This window comes from Mirounga leonina, unplaced genomic scaffold (assembly GCF_011800145.1).
Source record: "Mirounga leonina isolate KUSES-001 unplaced genomic scaffold, KU_Mleo_1.0 Mir_174, whole genome shotgun sequence".
Classification (NCBI taxonomy): domain Eukaryota; kingdom Metazoa; phylum Chordata; class Mammalia; order Carnivora; family Phocidae; genus Mirounga; species Mirounga leonina.
The window spans coordinates 63879496-63895077 of record NW_023270451.1 but is presented as its reverse complement, the minus strand read 5'-3'; the positions used below and the strand labels follow the sequence as shown (position 1 = coordinate 63895077).

The 15582-nt window shown below is 38.2% G+C and overlaps 1 protein-coding gene across 1 annotated transcript; it reads right to left on the bottom strand.

Moving 5' to 3' along the window:
• Window positions 1–3593: 3593 nt before the first annotated feature.
• On the bottom strand, window positions 3594–12190 carry SPAM1 (sperm adhesion molecule 1). The gene is made up of 3 exons (XM_035021457.1): window positions 11234–12190; window positions 10248–10337; window positions 3594–4139 (listed from the first exon to the last, which is right to left on the bottom strand). Exons 1-3 carry the CDS (start codon window positions 12188–12190, stop codon window positions 3594–3596), a joined length of 1593 nt encoding a protein of 530 aa, XP_034877348.1.
• Between the last annotated feature and the right edge of the window lie 3392 nt (window positions 12191–15582).

Below are 15582 nucleotides of genomic sequence, written 5' to 3'. Positions count from 1 at the left end.
AAAGGAGTGTTAAGATGTCAAAACATCCTAATATACAGAAAATAAAAAAACATGATTAATATACCATTACCTTGGACTTATCAGGCAGAAATTTAGGAGTAAGATCATTGTTGACATATACCCAAAGAACAGAGGAAAGTGGTGGGGAGCATTTCGAAAGTGAAAAATAATTTCAAATGAATATCTTCCAGCAAAGGAAAAAAAAATGCATTCACTCATGGTAACTAACCAACTGAATTAGGAATTTATCAAATTCACTTTCAATCAATAGCAATTATACTCAATAGTCATTGCAATATTTTTTCAACTTTTTTGAGCACCTACTCTGTGCCAAGAATTGTGCTATGTCATAGGATCCCAAGCATATAGTTGTGCCTTTACTGAGCTTATCTGGGAGTGGGGTGGAAAGGATATAAGCTGGAAATCACTCTTCATTGCAGTGTGAAGTTACATGGGACGTAAATGTCCTCAGAGTCCTTAAAGTATCTAGTCATAAAATAATATGTACCTGATACGCCTCTTCCTCAGTAGGAGGTCAGACACCATCTAAAGATCACTATTACTTTGCCAACAGCCGATTTATAGAAAAGTTTGAGAAATTAATTTCTTTCACTGCTACTTCAATACCAAATAAAGGTAAGCATTTTGGAAATATTTCTTGTTTTGTGGACTTCTACTCTTCATTTTGTCCTATGTACTCCTGTGGGCTATCATTTCCCTGTTAGTCACTTTTGTGTCAGCATAATGTTTGCTATATTAAGAATCCAACAATTTTCCTGAATACATATATTTATCTAAAGTTCACTGCCAAGAGCTTTTTTTAAACACTATCTCATGTCTTTATCACTACTCAGTAAGTACCCTGAAATGATTACTCATGATCTCTCAGTAAACATCTGCTTTCTTCCAACAATATTGAATGTATCTATATAATAAACTCAAGAGTCTACTTTAAATCTATATTCCTTTCAAATTCACTTTCAAAAATAAAAGCAGGTATCTTAATACCTTTGGAACTAAGCCCTCTGCTGTACCAGGGACACAGGTTTTGTATGACACTTGAGAGTTTAGGGATGCAGTCTGTATCTAACAAATGAATTCCATATCTTTTGAAGCTAAATTGCTCAATTCCTTCAGTATGTTGTGTTAATTAACAGGAGGAAACTGTTTCTTATAGCCTTTCAATTTTTACAATTTCTGTATATGCCACATTCTGTGGACAATTTTGGTTGATACATCTATCATCTCTATCAGTGTGCAAGCTTCTGAAGAGCAGGGATACCAAATTATTTTCTTTGTATCTCAGATACAAACATGATCCCTCGTGAAAATACTTGATCTATGTGGAAATCCAACTTTGCTTCTGTAAACCTGATCATATATAAAGATGTGTATTATATAAATTATTCCTGCCAACTTTTTTTCTATTTAGTGGTCTCTTTTCTTAACTGGGTTCATGGCCAAGTCTGCCATGGCAGAAACATATCCATCTCCTTCCTCCTAGAGACATTTACAGAGTTGCTTCTAAGGCCAGATGCTTTCCAAGTATTATATTAGTCAATCCTCTCAAGAACCGTAAAAGGTATGTATAATTGCCATTATATAAAACAGAAGGTTAACTCTCATAGGCTTGTATAGCTACTAATTGTTGGAGGCTGGAATTTGCCCTTATAACGGTCCAACTCCAGAATCCATGCCTTTTCCAGTTTGCCTTGCAGCCTCCATTCTTTCCAAGTCCTAGTCACCTGATAGCCATTTATGTATTCTAAGTAAACTAAACTAGTCCATATAACATATCCTTGCCAGATCATTATCAAATTATCTCTTTTCATGGCTTACTTATGAAAACCTGGTTTTGACAATAGAATTGCAGTTGGAGCAGAGAATAAAGGACAGAGCTAAAGAAAAGAGCAGCATTGGTCCAAGAGGACCCAAATGTGAAAAGTGGCCATGACAACTCCCACACTTAGAATTTTTTAGTGGCTTCCCCTTGGCTTTTATTTGTTTAATAATAATTAGTGGGCCCCTACTAAGTCCCAGATACTGTTCATCACACTGTGGATATAGCAGCAAGTCAAATAGACCAAATGACTTGCCCTCTTGATGCTTACATTATAGGGTGGTGGTGGGGAGTAAAAAGAGATAAATGTGTCATGCTGTGACAGGTGTGCATGGGAAAACAGGGAAGGTTAAGAAGTTTGGGAGTGTCTTCCTTGTAAACTCCAAACTTCTTAGTATGGTGAATAAAAGCTTTCACCATTTGGCCCATCATCTACTGTATACCACTGTAAAACCCACACTCAGTGGCCCATCTTTCTGAAGTTCCTTCTGTCTTGTGTCTCCACACTAACTGCTGTTCAGTCTTCAAAGCAGTGGACACATCATCTCTTTCATGGCATCCTTGAAATTTTCTCTGAAACCTTCAACTTCTTATTTGTATGCCAGAGCATGCTGAACTTCTGTAATAGCATTCATATCACAAATGATGTTGGCGTTTTCCACTTTCAAATATCTGTCTTCTTCAAATGTACAAAAAACTCACTGAGGCGAGAACATGCTACTTCACCTTGAATCTGTGAAACTGAATAGTGAGCCTGGCAGAGAGTAAACACTCTCTGCCATGTGAATGGATGCTCAGATGAAATAAGGCCATTTAAGTACACAAGATTGTCAAAGACCATCAAGAGTGAAAGAAAACTGGGCTATTTTTTATATTTATTCTGAATATCTGTTAAACCATGTACAGAGTTGACAGGATAATCACTTTTTAAAGGTTACCTTTTTATAAAACATAACTTGAAGAAATTATCAAGATGAAATAGCTAAAATCCATAGTTCTATGCTCAAGGCAGACAGGTACACTTGGGATATTACATTTTAAAAGATAAGGTTTATTACCATAACAATTTCTTGACATTTTTATTGCAAATTACAAACTACTCAGAAAGACATTTATTTGAAGTAAATTGGCGTTATTTAAATCTTTACTTTTCTCAGAAAGAACACTAGGCCTCTAAGTGTTATAGACCTTACGATCAGTCTAGATTGTACCAAGATTGAACCAAGAATATAACAGATACCTGTTAGTTCTGTATGTACATCATGGTATGTGAGATTATTTGCTATCGACTCATGGCAATTAGAAAATGCAAAGTTGGATATCATCTTACAAAGCAAATTCTATGCAATATTAATAATTAACATTCTACTCTGATTTTCAAAAGCAAAATGTAGTATCAATGGATTTAGTAGTAACACTGCCCTGACTACAATTTTGAAAATTAAAGGTGCTAGCCAACATACTTTGTTTATTAATTAATAATAATCTCAGGTTCAATTTGATCATGAAAAAGCAATCTTTGCTCAAAAAATCAAAATACTATCTTGGCCATGAGTTTTGATTCACATTTCAAATATAAGTCTTTAAGTATATAGGTATCATCACTTGCCTAAAAAAATCTAAGCTAGCTAAACTATTACATATAGAGATGTAAAAGATATTAAAACAATGTATGTAGACAGAAAATTTAATAAACACTGAGCTTGTACTTGAATAGGTTGTTTTATTGTTTCTTATTTCGAATATATACACTCTAATAGCCCACTTGAGGGGTTTTGGAGTTGGCTTCTACTATAAATCTGGCTTTGAGGCACCTACTAAGGTCTTTACCAGGATCACATGGAGACCCTATGGCAGGTGACATGGCAGATAAGATATTGCTGGAAGTGGCAGATTTCCCCTTCCAGCTAGAAAGATGACCAATGGGTTCTGAGTTTAGAAAGGCATCTATACAAACATCTCCAGCAACACATACTTTAACAGTATGAATTTCAGTCATATCAGCTCTCTCCTGACAACGGACATTGGCATAACAAGCGCAATAAAATTTGTTGGAAAATTGGTGCAGGTCTTCAAGTGTGGGTTTCCCTTGTACTGTGTATCTTCCACTTTTCTCAAGTTGAATAGCAAAATTCTCTGGGTTCAGGTGAAGATAGTCACTTGAATTCCAGTGTTTCCTTATACATACTCCCTGCTCCTGGCAAAGCACTTGATTACACATTTTGGCTGCTAGGGTGACGTTGATTATGTAAGGATTCAGTTTATTCTTCATGTAATTGTCTAGCTCTGTGCAAGATTGCTGTAAAATTATAAGAAGGTTAGAATATCAAGGGACAAGTTAGTTCATCTGTGATATGCAAGTTCTAAGGAAGCATGATAAAACAAGACCCGGCAAGAGGTAGGGAATAGTTTACCTTTTTTACCTTATCAAGCAAGATTATTCTGACTGTTTTTGTAACATTTGTAAGTAAGTTTCACATGCCATTTCATGAATGAATCCATGAATAATTGACCAGTTGAACCTTAACTTCAAACTAGCCTTGGACTTCTTTAATAATTCATAAACTAATGGGGCAGAATGGTAGAGCAGTTAGAGAATGGTCTCTGGGGCCCATCTTCCCTGATTGGTCACAGTTCCATTAATGACTAGCTCTGTGACCTTGGGCATCTTGCAAGCATTCTCAGTTTCCTATCTGGGTGACCTTGGGTGAATCAGTTAACCTGGCTATGCTTCAGCTTCATCATTTGTAAAATAAGGATGATTATAGCACTTAACTCAGATGAAAAGATACAATGTATATAAAAGTGCTTAGCACAGGGCCCAGCATATCATTGGTTAGCCCTCAAGAAATTACAAATAAAGGTAATAAGAATCATCTTTGTGGGCACCTGGGTGGCTCAGTTGGTTAAGCGACTGCCTTCGGCTCAGGTCATGATCCTGGAGTCCCTGGATCGAGTCCCGCATCGGGCTCCCTGCTCGGCAGGGAGTCTGCTTCTCCCTCTGACCCTCCTCCCTCTCATGCTCTCTGTCTCTCATTCTCTCTCTCTCAAATAAATAAATAAAATCTTTAAAAAAAAAAAAAGAATCATCTTTGTGGGACAAGTTTAAACAGCATAAGAAAGATTTCTCAACTGCTGGCTCAAAACAACTAAACAGGTTCAACTGAGTATACTTTATGTTAAATGTTATGTATAGTTCAAGTTATGGGTGAATTATGAAGCTCTTTTACAAACATACTTATTTGGCAGAGCACGAGTGATGAGTAACGAAAATGATTCATCTCGAGACTGGTGCATTCTAAAACTGGGATGCTGTCTTTTTAAAAACACAGAATATAGTCACTCACTTTCTTTCATAATCCATAGTTCCACTGAGTAAGCTGGGTGTGCTGGTCCTCCAGCAGACCAAAGGAAGTGATGGTAGTAGATCAGAAGGCAAGCTGAGGCAGCTTCCACTTGACTCTCTCGCCATCGATGGTAGGAAGAATAGGGCCTTCCAAGAATGTCCATACTCTAATGCCCTGGAATCTGTGACTATGTTACCTTGCATGGCAAGAGGAATGTTACACACATGATTGCAGAGAAGAGTATGGACCTTGAGAGATTATCCCAAGTTATCTGGATGGGCTCAATCTAATCACATGAGTCCTTTAAAAATGTAGAAACTTTTCCAGATTGGATTAAAAAAAATGAGATGGAAGAAAGAGAACAAATTCAAAAGTAAAGGAGACTCAACCCCGCATTGCTGGCTTTGAAGATAGAGGAGAGGGCCAAGAGCTAAAGAATGTAGTGAACTCTAGAAGCTAGAAATGACCCTTAGCCATAGCCAGCCAGAAAATAGACATCTCGTTGCTACAACCACGAGGAAATGAATTCTACCAACAACCCAAATGAGCAAATGAGGATCCTCCCCTGGAAAGGAATACAACCTAACCAACATCTTGATTTTAGTCCATTATGACCCATGCTGGACTTCGGAGCTACAGAACTATAAGATAATAATTCTCTCTTGTTTAAACTAAGTGTGTTGTCATTATTATGGCAGCAATAGAAAACCTCTTCTTAATCCTAGTTTTGCATGGTGTTTAGAATAAAATTCAACTTCTCCCGACTTATATACAGCCTGATGTGGGGTAATCCTTCCTTCCTCTTGAACACCTCTCCCTTACCCACTCTACCTTAGGCATACTAGTTTCATAAGCATGGTGGGTTCATTTCAAAGAAATGTTCAAAGAAATGTTTCAAAGAAAGTTCACTTACTTATTCCCTCTGCTTGGAATGCTCTTTCCTCTAATTTTTAACACGGTCACTTTATCTTGTCATTCAGATTGCAGCTTTAATTAAACCTCAGACACCTTTCCTATCTACTCTCACATCTGTTTTAATTCTCTGCATAGTACTTATTACATCAAATATTTTTTTTGTTTGTATATTGTTTCCCTCCAACATTAATATAAGCTCCATGAGTGCAGAGACTTCGCCAGTATTCTTCAACACTGTATCCCCTGGGCCCAAGATATATGAGAATTAATACCAAGTTCAGAGGACAGTCTGAGTGACCACAGAGACAAGAGCTGGGCAAAAAGAGGAGTGAAGTATGACAATGGTTTGAGAATCATTAGCCTACACAAGATGTACTCTTTGGAAGGATCTGAAACCATTTCTAAAAGATAAGGCCTGGTTTATAGCATTTGTCAATTTCCATGGTATAAACATCTGCCATGGCCAATTTTAAGCTATCAACCTGACATCACTGAGTGATTGGAAATCAAGCACACGTTGTGATAGTATGGTGTAGAGAATCACATTATTACATACTATTTCCACTTATACAGATACAGTAGATGTAAAGTTCCTCAAGAGATAATAGTAAAGTGAAGTATGTAACTGATATATTTTGAGTATTTATTATGGGTTTTTTTTTTTAGATTTTATTTATTTATTTGACAGAGAGAGAGCACAAGCAGGGGGAGCGGGACAGGGAGAAGCAGGCCCCCCACTGAGCAGGGAGCCCAATGCAGGGCTCCATCCCAGGACCCTGGGATCATGACCTGAGCCTAAGGCAGCTGCTTAACCAACTAAGCCACCCAGGTGCCCCGAGTGTTTATTACTTTTGTTTTTGACAGTACTTATTTCATTCTAAGTTTTGGTAATTTAATTTTTAATAATGATTGTGTTAACAACCAGTTCACAAAATTTCCAAATATTTAACAATCACATCTCATGAGCTGGGACCAGTAGGGGCTGGCTGTCATACCACTGAATCTAATAAAATGGAATGGAAGGAAATAGCTTGCTTACATTTGATAACAATTGTTTTAAGTCAATTTCAGTCATTAAACCTGCAGTTACCAGTTTCTCAAGTTGTCAATGAATCAGAGGAAATAAGACGAGTAATCCATGATTCTATTGATTACAAATGGCATAGAAAAAAGGGGAAGTAATGATAGAACTAGCATTCAAAATCAGCATTTGGGAAAAGTAGCAGAAATATATAAAACGGAGACCACAGGGGGCAATTTCAAGGCAGTGTCATTAGGTAGAAAATAGCCATATTTAAATTGCAGAACTGTCCCTGTATGAAATACTGAAGATGATCTGAGAGTCATGGTAGAAGAATGTAAATCTAAGATTAAAGTGCAATAATGATTAAAAAAAAATAGGTGTGACAAATAGAATGTCATGCCATACTACTAATTGGAGAAAGCCTGATTCACTCCTCATCAGAGTAAGGGTGGAGTTCTCAGTTCTTAAAAAAAAAAAAAAAAAAGAAGTAGTATGGGAATTTATAAATGATTCCATCAGAGAATTTATAAGACCCTTGAGAAAGGTGTTTACAGATTTGAGAAACAGTGAATGAAAATTAGGAATATATTTGGGAGAATTATAATTCTTAAATGATTTTCTGACGTGAAAGATTTTGCAAATGGGACAAATACCTTTCTCCAAACTTATATTATTTCTCTTTATTGGTGATCAAGCCAGAGATAATAGAGTTCTACCAAATAAGTAGAAGGGTTCAGATTACTTTGAAAGAATCTCATGATGGGAACTACTGTTGAGTACTTTTATAAATGAGTTAACAATATAGCGAGTCTATCTGGAGGACAAGAGACAAAAGGTCTCTTCTGGTCTTAGAGTGCTATATAAAGTCTCTTCTCTCTAGGTCCTAGGATAAGTCTCCCGGGCCATGAGCTTCATGGGACATTCTCTATGGCACCTAAGTCACTCATATTTCCATATGTTAGAGAAGGAAAAGTTGATCTCCAATTCAGCAGTGTCCATGTAATAGCTTTACTTTTGAGTCAAGAGGATTGAAGAGGTGGGGAAGACAGATCTGATACAGAGAATTGAATGAGGATGAAAATGAAGAGAGAAAAGGATTAGGTGGTGATAGTTAAAGGCTTTTTGAACTAAAGAAAATGCATTAAGAGAAAATGAAAACAAGTCATCCATACAGAAAAAAAATGCCATTTTTTCCCCAATAAAACAAGTTTTACTCAAAATTTTACTTAAAATAGACAATAGTACATATAACCTATGGAAAATAAAGAAGCATTCCTTTTCCTCTCCCTTAGAGAAGTTTTGAACAATTTAGTAATATTTTTAAAAAGTAATTCCCAATTGCCTATGCACCCTTTCCCCACTCCTGGATCCTTTTTCTTCCTCCCTTCCCGGCCCCCACCAAACCATTCCTCCTAAAGTCTTTCCCATCTCAGAGGCCACTTCCTTTAAGCCAAAAGCCTCGGAGTCATCTTAACCACTTCTCTTATCCATCCTACTCATCCAATCCCTCAGTCCAACCTCTCAGTTCTACTGTTGGGTTATATTCAAACCACGCCGCCAGCATGTATGGTCCAAGCCATCAACAGCTTCCTCTCTCTGCTCCTGCTCTTGCCCCTCCACCACAGATCCTCAGCTCAGCTAAGTAAGAAATGTTTGTCAGAGATTGCAACTCTTCTGCTCAAGCCTCCTTGTGGCCTTCCATATCAGAGTGAAAGCCCCATGGTGGCCTACGAAGCCCTCCATCTGACCCTCTTTTCACTGACCACAATCTTACCCCTGTCTTCCTTGCTCACTGCACTCTGCTCACACCTCCTCCATCTTTTTTTGACAAGCACATTCCAGCCTGAAGGCTCTTGCACTTACCATCCCTGACTTGGTCCCTTTGGAGACTTGGTCCCTGGTTTCCATCAGGTCTCTGCTCCAACAGTACCTCATCAGAGAGGCCTTCTGTGACTGCCCCATCTTAAGCACCGCCATTTTATCTCTGTTTATCCTGCCTACACGGTTTCATTGCTCTTTATTGCACCTATCACTACCTGACATTATCCTATCTGGGTATGTTGCATTTCCACTTGTAAGGATGCAGCTTCACGGTGAAGGGATTTCGCTTCGTTCACTGCTACATTTCTAGCACCTAGAATTATCTGGCACTTAATCATAGGAAATGTTCAATAAACCAAGGGTCAGCAAACGTTTTCTGTATAGGGGCAGACAGTAAATATTCGAGGGTTTTGAATGATACAGTCTCTGCCATAACTATTCAGTTATTTCCTTGTACAGCAAAAGCAGCCATAGACACCTAAACTAAGGCGCATGCCTACATTCCACTAAAACGTTACTGATAGACACTAAAATTTAAATCTTACCTAATTTTCACCTATTATAAATACTATTCTTGGGGCGCCTGGGTGGCTCAGTCGGTTAAGCGACTGCCTTTGGCTCAGGTCATGACCCTGGAGTCCCTGGATCGAGTCCCACATCGGGCTCCCTGCTTGGCAGGGAGTCTGCTTCTCCCTCTGACCCTCCCCCCTCTCATGCTCTCTCTCTCTCTCTCGTTCCCTCTAATAAATAAAATAAAATAAATATTATAAATACTATTCTTTTGGAGTTTTTTCCCATCCATTTAAAAGGATACAAATCATTCTTGGCCCCTGGCTGTCATTTGCTGACCCTTGTAATAAACTGCCATTGAATGACTAAATGAATAAGTAAAAGAAGTGCTTAATAAACAGTAATGGAATGAATGAAAGAACTGACTATTCTTTCATTGACTAGTTCATGGGTTTTTTGAGAAGAGACATATCACAGTAAAGTACAAAAAGCCAAACACCATGCCGGAACACTGAGCTTGTCGTCCTGTTTTGGCCACTTGCTAACCACATAGCCTAGAGAATTTTGGTCAATTTCACTGAATTTCTGCTTCCTCAGTGGAAAACAGGTACAATTTTTTCTGCCTTATAGCATAACCACATAAATGAAGGACAGTTTGATGCAACCAGTATTAATTGAGCACCTTCTACTGTGTGCCAAGCATAGTACTTATTTTATTATTCAGTACAGCAATCCTCAAAAACATTAAAAGAATACATGTTTTCATCTATTTCCTATCAATTCAACTTACCACATTTTGGGTTAAATTGAGGCTTCCCCATATTATCATTCCAGAGACACCTAGAGAAACCGTTTCACCGATTGTATTCACAAGGTCATCCTGGTGAATGTGACAGAAAGAGTTAACAGATAGAAATAAAATAGAAATGCTGTGCATAAGACAGTAATACCAAAGCTAAGAATTCTGACTTAACAATAATAATTCAAATATTTCCCCACTATTTCAATTTTTATTGCCACCACAACCCCACTATAACAAAAATACAGATTTTTTTCTGTTATTTTAATTACTTCTATTGACAAACCGTGTGAAAGAAAAAAAAAGAGGACTGAGTGAATACATTGTCTATGCTACCTAGTTTTTTCGTTGTTGTTAAGATATTATAGGATTACATTAAAATGAAATAATTTTTTGAGATGCCTGGGTGGCTCAGTCGGTTAAGCGGCTGCCTTCAGCTCAGGTCCTGATCCCAGGGTCCTGGGATCGAGTCCCTCATCAGGCTCCTTGAGCAGTGGGGGACTTGCTTCTCCCTCTGCTTGCAGCTCCCCCTGCTTGTGCTCTCTCTCTCTCTGTCTCTTACAAGTAAATAAATCTTAAAATAAATAAATAAATAGGGGCACCTGGGTGGCTCAGTTGTTAAGCGTCTGCCTTCAGCTTGGGTCATGATCCCAGGGTCCTGGGATCGAGCCCCGCATCGGGCTCCCTGCTCCATGGGAAGCCTGCTTCTCCCTCTCCCACTCCCCCTGCTTGTGTTCCCGCTCTCTCTGTACCTCTCTCTGTCAAATAAATGAATAAAATCTTTAAAAAAATAATAAATAAATAAATAATAAAATATATTCTTATTTTGCATTTATATAACAATGCAGAACTACCTGTGTGCATATTCGTAAAGGATGTTAAAAGCCAAATCTCACTCCCTTCAAAAATGATGTTGAATTCCACTAAATGCCTTTTGTGGATACTACTTCATAGGCCTCACACCTTGATTTACTCACCTCAGAAAGATATTTCAAAGACACATCAGTAAAAACTGGACGGGTATATACAAAAATTGGAAGTGGATGTTTAACACTGGATACTTTAGAAACCCGGATGGCTTCCCAAACACGATTGCGGACATAGAAAGCAGCGTATGGAGAAGATTTTAATTTGCTATTCAAATAAATGGATGGGAAAAGGGCTGTGCTTTCCTTCCACATCCAGTTGAGTTCATCATTTCTTTTCTTTTCTAAATCAAAGCAACTTCCATTGTAACCGGGGGTCTTATAATTATGATTGTAACAGTCAGGAAAGAGATAATAACCCCATAAATAATTTGGCCGAAGGGATTTTCCCAGTTTTAAGGTCTCTTGCATGAAACATTTTCCTGCCTTTTCAAAATCTGCTTTGGCTATCTTGGCGGCCTCTGTGGCATTAAGTTCTATATGTTGTTGCCGAGCCAACTCAATAGACTGATGCTTGTAAATATCTTTAGGTTTCCAGTTTCTTGCCCAGACAGGCCTCCAGTTTTCCCAGTCAACAACAGCCAGGCCCGTGGTGTCTCTTTGTATGTAATGGCCAATATCTTCCTTGGCTTTCTCCAAGTGCTTTTTTAAGTTTCCAGCCTGGGGGATTCCTCCATTCACATTTTTGCCAGTCTTTTCATGTATGTGAGGATAGTAGCCAAGTCTGTCAGCGTAAAATAATGTAATACCTTGTCCTGTGGCGCTTTTTCGAGGGCTTCCTACTAAAGAGAAAAGGTTCAGATCTAGCTGCACGTTAAACTTTTGAGCACAAAGTTCAGTTGGGGCATTCCAGCCCCAGAGGAAAGATACACTGGGGATAAAAGGGGGTGCTCTGAACTCCTGAGTCAAGCAACATGGAATCAGAAGGAAGGTGAGCACTGCTTGGGTGACTCCGCTGGACCCCACAAAACTCCTAAAGAAGATAGGCTGGAACCTGAGCACACCCATTGCAAAGATTAATGACTATGAAAATTTCTTCCCAAACACTTCGGCTTGTCCAATATTTCATGCAAGATCTAAGTACAGAAGAGAGAGAGTGGAATGAAGCCACTTTGATGGATAAAAGGGTATAATGATCACATTACTTTTAAATATTATTCTTCTTGCTTCATATTTCAAGAATATTTTGCAAGTTGCTTCATCTATAACTGGAAAAAAAATAAATGTAGAATATATTGTTACACTATGTTTCTGTATCGAGACTGTCAACTTTACCAAGTTCTCAACTTGGAAGTGCAAGAGTTTAATTCGGTTTTCCAAGCTGGAGAACTCCTGTGTTTGAATCAATAAAATTATTTTCTCTTCTGTATGATACAAATCCTATAATAGCTAACATTTGTGTCATCTTTCCAAATCATGACTGGGGTGAATGTAGCTATTTTTCCTTTTGCCTTCCCGCTGTGTAGAATACTATGCCTTAGCAAAGCCTTGTTAAATAGAATTCCAGTTGAACCTCTCATTTTTGTTTGTTATTTCTTGAAAGACCGCATTAGAGTGGCATGCCAAAAATTGAAAACAACCTCTCATAAAATTATGAGATTTCATCTTTTTTTTTTGAAGGGGGCAGGTAGAGGAGGAGGCAAAAGTCACTTCTCATCACTTCTCCCAGAAGGAGTGTAACAAAAGTGTGCTTGAGACTATTGAATTAACCAAAATCTCCTACTGAGGAACAAGTTTAAGTGTTATTTGGAACAGTGCTCCATCATAGGGCAAATTGAGTAAAAGATTAAGTAAGAGATGCACTATATTTATAGATACCTGTGTGTATATATATATACACACACACACGTACATACACAAAATTTATGTATAGGTACAGAAAATAGGTAAAAAATTTTTTATGAAACAAAGTATCTCTTCTTTATACATCTTTGGACAAAGCCTTGGGGCACAGAATTGGGGGCAGACCTGGGTTAGCATCTAGAAAAGCATCTCTTTAGAAGATACACTAGAGACTTTACATAAGAATCTCATCTCCCAGGAGAACCTGGGTGGCTCAGTTGGTTAAGTGGCTGCCTTCAGCTTGGGTCATGATCCCAGGGTCCTGGGATCGAGTCCTGCATTGGGCTCCCTGCTCATGGGGGAGTCTGCTTCTCCCTCTACCCCTCCCCCCTGCTTGTGATCTATATCTTGCTCTCTCTCTGTCAAATAAATAAAATCTTTTTAAAAAAATTAAAAATAAAAAAAAAATCTCATCTCCCTAGAAAATCTTATCTGACTTAACTCCAGATAATTAGCATCTCTCCACTAGTATGTGTAAGGCCTGTTCTCAATTTATACCTATTAGGTTACTTCTCAAGTGTCCTTTTTCCCCATTGTCTGGATAATAGCTTCCTAAAGCACTCCTGCTAAGCCTTTGGTACCCCCCGCCCCAACTCCAAATAGTAGTATTTGCCCAGAAGTCCTTTCAGGGTCCAACACCCAACTTGTGTTCAGTGGTGTCCAGGCCAGAAGCCTGTTGGTTTTAATGTCTTCCTAGAGCACTGGCAAGTCAATAACATTCCTTAAAAAAAAAAAAAATCAATGTATCTCAGAATTAATTTAAAAGCTGAAGATTTGAAGACATCCAAAATCCTTCTAATTCACTCTTATCCTTGCTTTAAAGAAATTTTATCACTAAAACACATATTAATTAAAACCTTTGAACCAGGAATGTTTTGTCTGAGAATTAGTCCGAAATTATTTTGTAATAAAAAACAATATGGGTAGGTATAGATACTTAAAATGTATCACTCACCACTGTGTATTGTAGTGTCTAAATCAGAGCAGGAGAAAATACTAAAAGCAGACAATGATGAGATGCTTAAATAAATACGGTATTTTAGGCTGAAGGAATTTATGCAGACATCAGAGCTAGTTATGAAGATAGTTAAGTAACATGTGAAGATGCTTGCCTAAAATACTAGTAAGCAGGAACCAACTAGTTCCTTGCCTTGATGCTACTGAAGACAAGCAGTTTTTTGAGATATACAGAAAGGTAAGCACATGCTTAAGGAGTTAAAGGAAATCCAAGATATAAAAGAATATTCATATTTCCTGAGGGTCCATTACATATTTTCGATCTTCTAATTTTCTTTCATTCAACTACCATATAGTTTCTCAAATAAAAACTGGGAGAAAAATAAAATTTAAGGCTAGAATTTTGTTTGCCAGAACAGATTTGAAGCTCAACTTCTCCTTAGTGGCAAGAGGAAAAATAACCATCCACCTTCCTACTGTTTATTCACTAGGATGCTTGTTCAAGGGGTTCTCCTTTTTTTTTTTTTTTAAGATTTTTTTATTTATTCGACAGAGAAAGAGAGACAGTGAGAGGGAACACAAGCAGGGGGAGTGGGAGAGGGAGAAGCAGGCTCTCCACCGAGCAGGGAGCCCGATGCGGGGCTCGATCCCAGGACCCCAGGATCATGACCCTTGCCGAAGGCAGACGCTTAACAACTGAGCCACCCAGGTGCCCCAAGGGGTTCTCCTTTTACCTTTTTTTTTTTTTTTTTTTTAAAGAGAGAGTGCGCATGGGCATGCAAGTGTGGTGGGAGGGGCAGAGGGAGAGGGAGAGAGAGAATCCCAAGCAGACTGCAGATGAGTGGAGCCTGACATGGGGTTCTATCTCATGACCCATGAGATCACGGCCTGAGCTGAAATCATGAGTTGGACACTTAAGTGACTGAGCCAACCAGGCACCCCTCATTTTACTTTTTGAAGGAGTTGGTGTTTGGAATTTTTGAGGTAAGGAGAAGACAGTCACAGACAGAAAAAGCCAAACAAAACAGCTAAATTTCTTGGCTTAATTCTAAGCTCTTCTTTTCTACAACAAATGCTTTCTTTCTAGAAAATCATAATTAACAGATGTAGAAGTCAGTCACAGGACTGTCTTCAGAATCCACTCTTCTGGTATTCTTACTTCCTATAAGGAGTTCATGTATATATTATCTCAATGGAATTAAGAACTGAATTTAGATACAATCCTCTTACTATTAAAATTGTTACAGATTTTGAATATAAATTATTATTATAAATATAAAGGTGAACATTCAGAAATGTGGTCAAATAGTGATAAAGCCAAGATTATAACTTTGGTAAAAGCTCAGTGAGGACTGAAGGGAGGGACAGAGTGGAGAGTCCCAAGGTTTAAGATGCATTTCCCCAGCACCTCCGAGATCCCGTTGACCCTACTGCCCCCAGAACAACTGAACATGATAAAGTCATGGCTATAATACTCATCAAATGGCCCCTAGCCTCATGATGCTGAAGGTAACGTTAATGTATCTAAATTACCTCTGTAAACACTTCAGGAATCATTCGTTAATATGGAAAATAAAAAGCAAAACTTCAAGTGAGCAGCT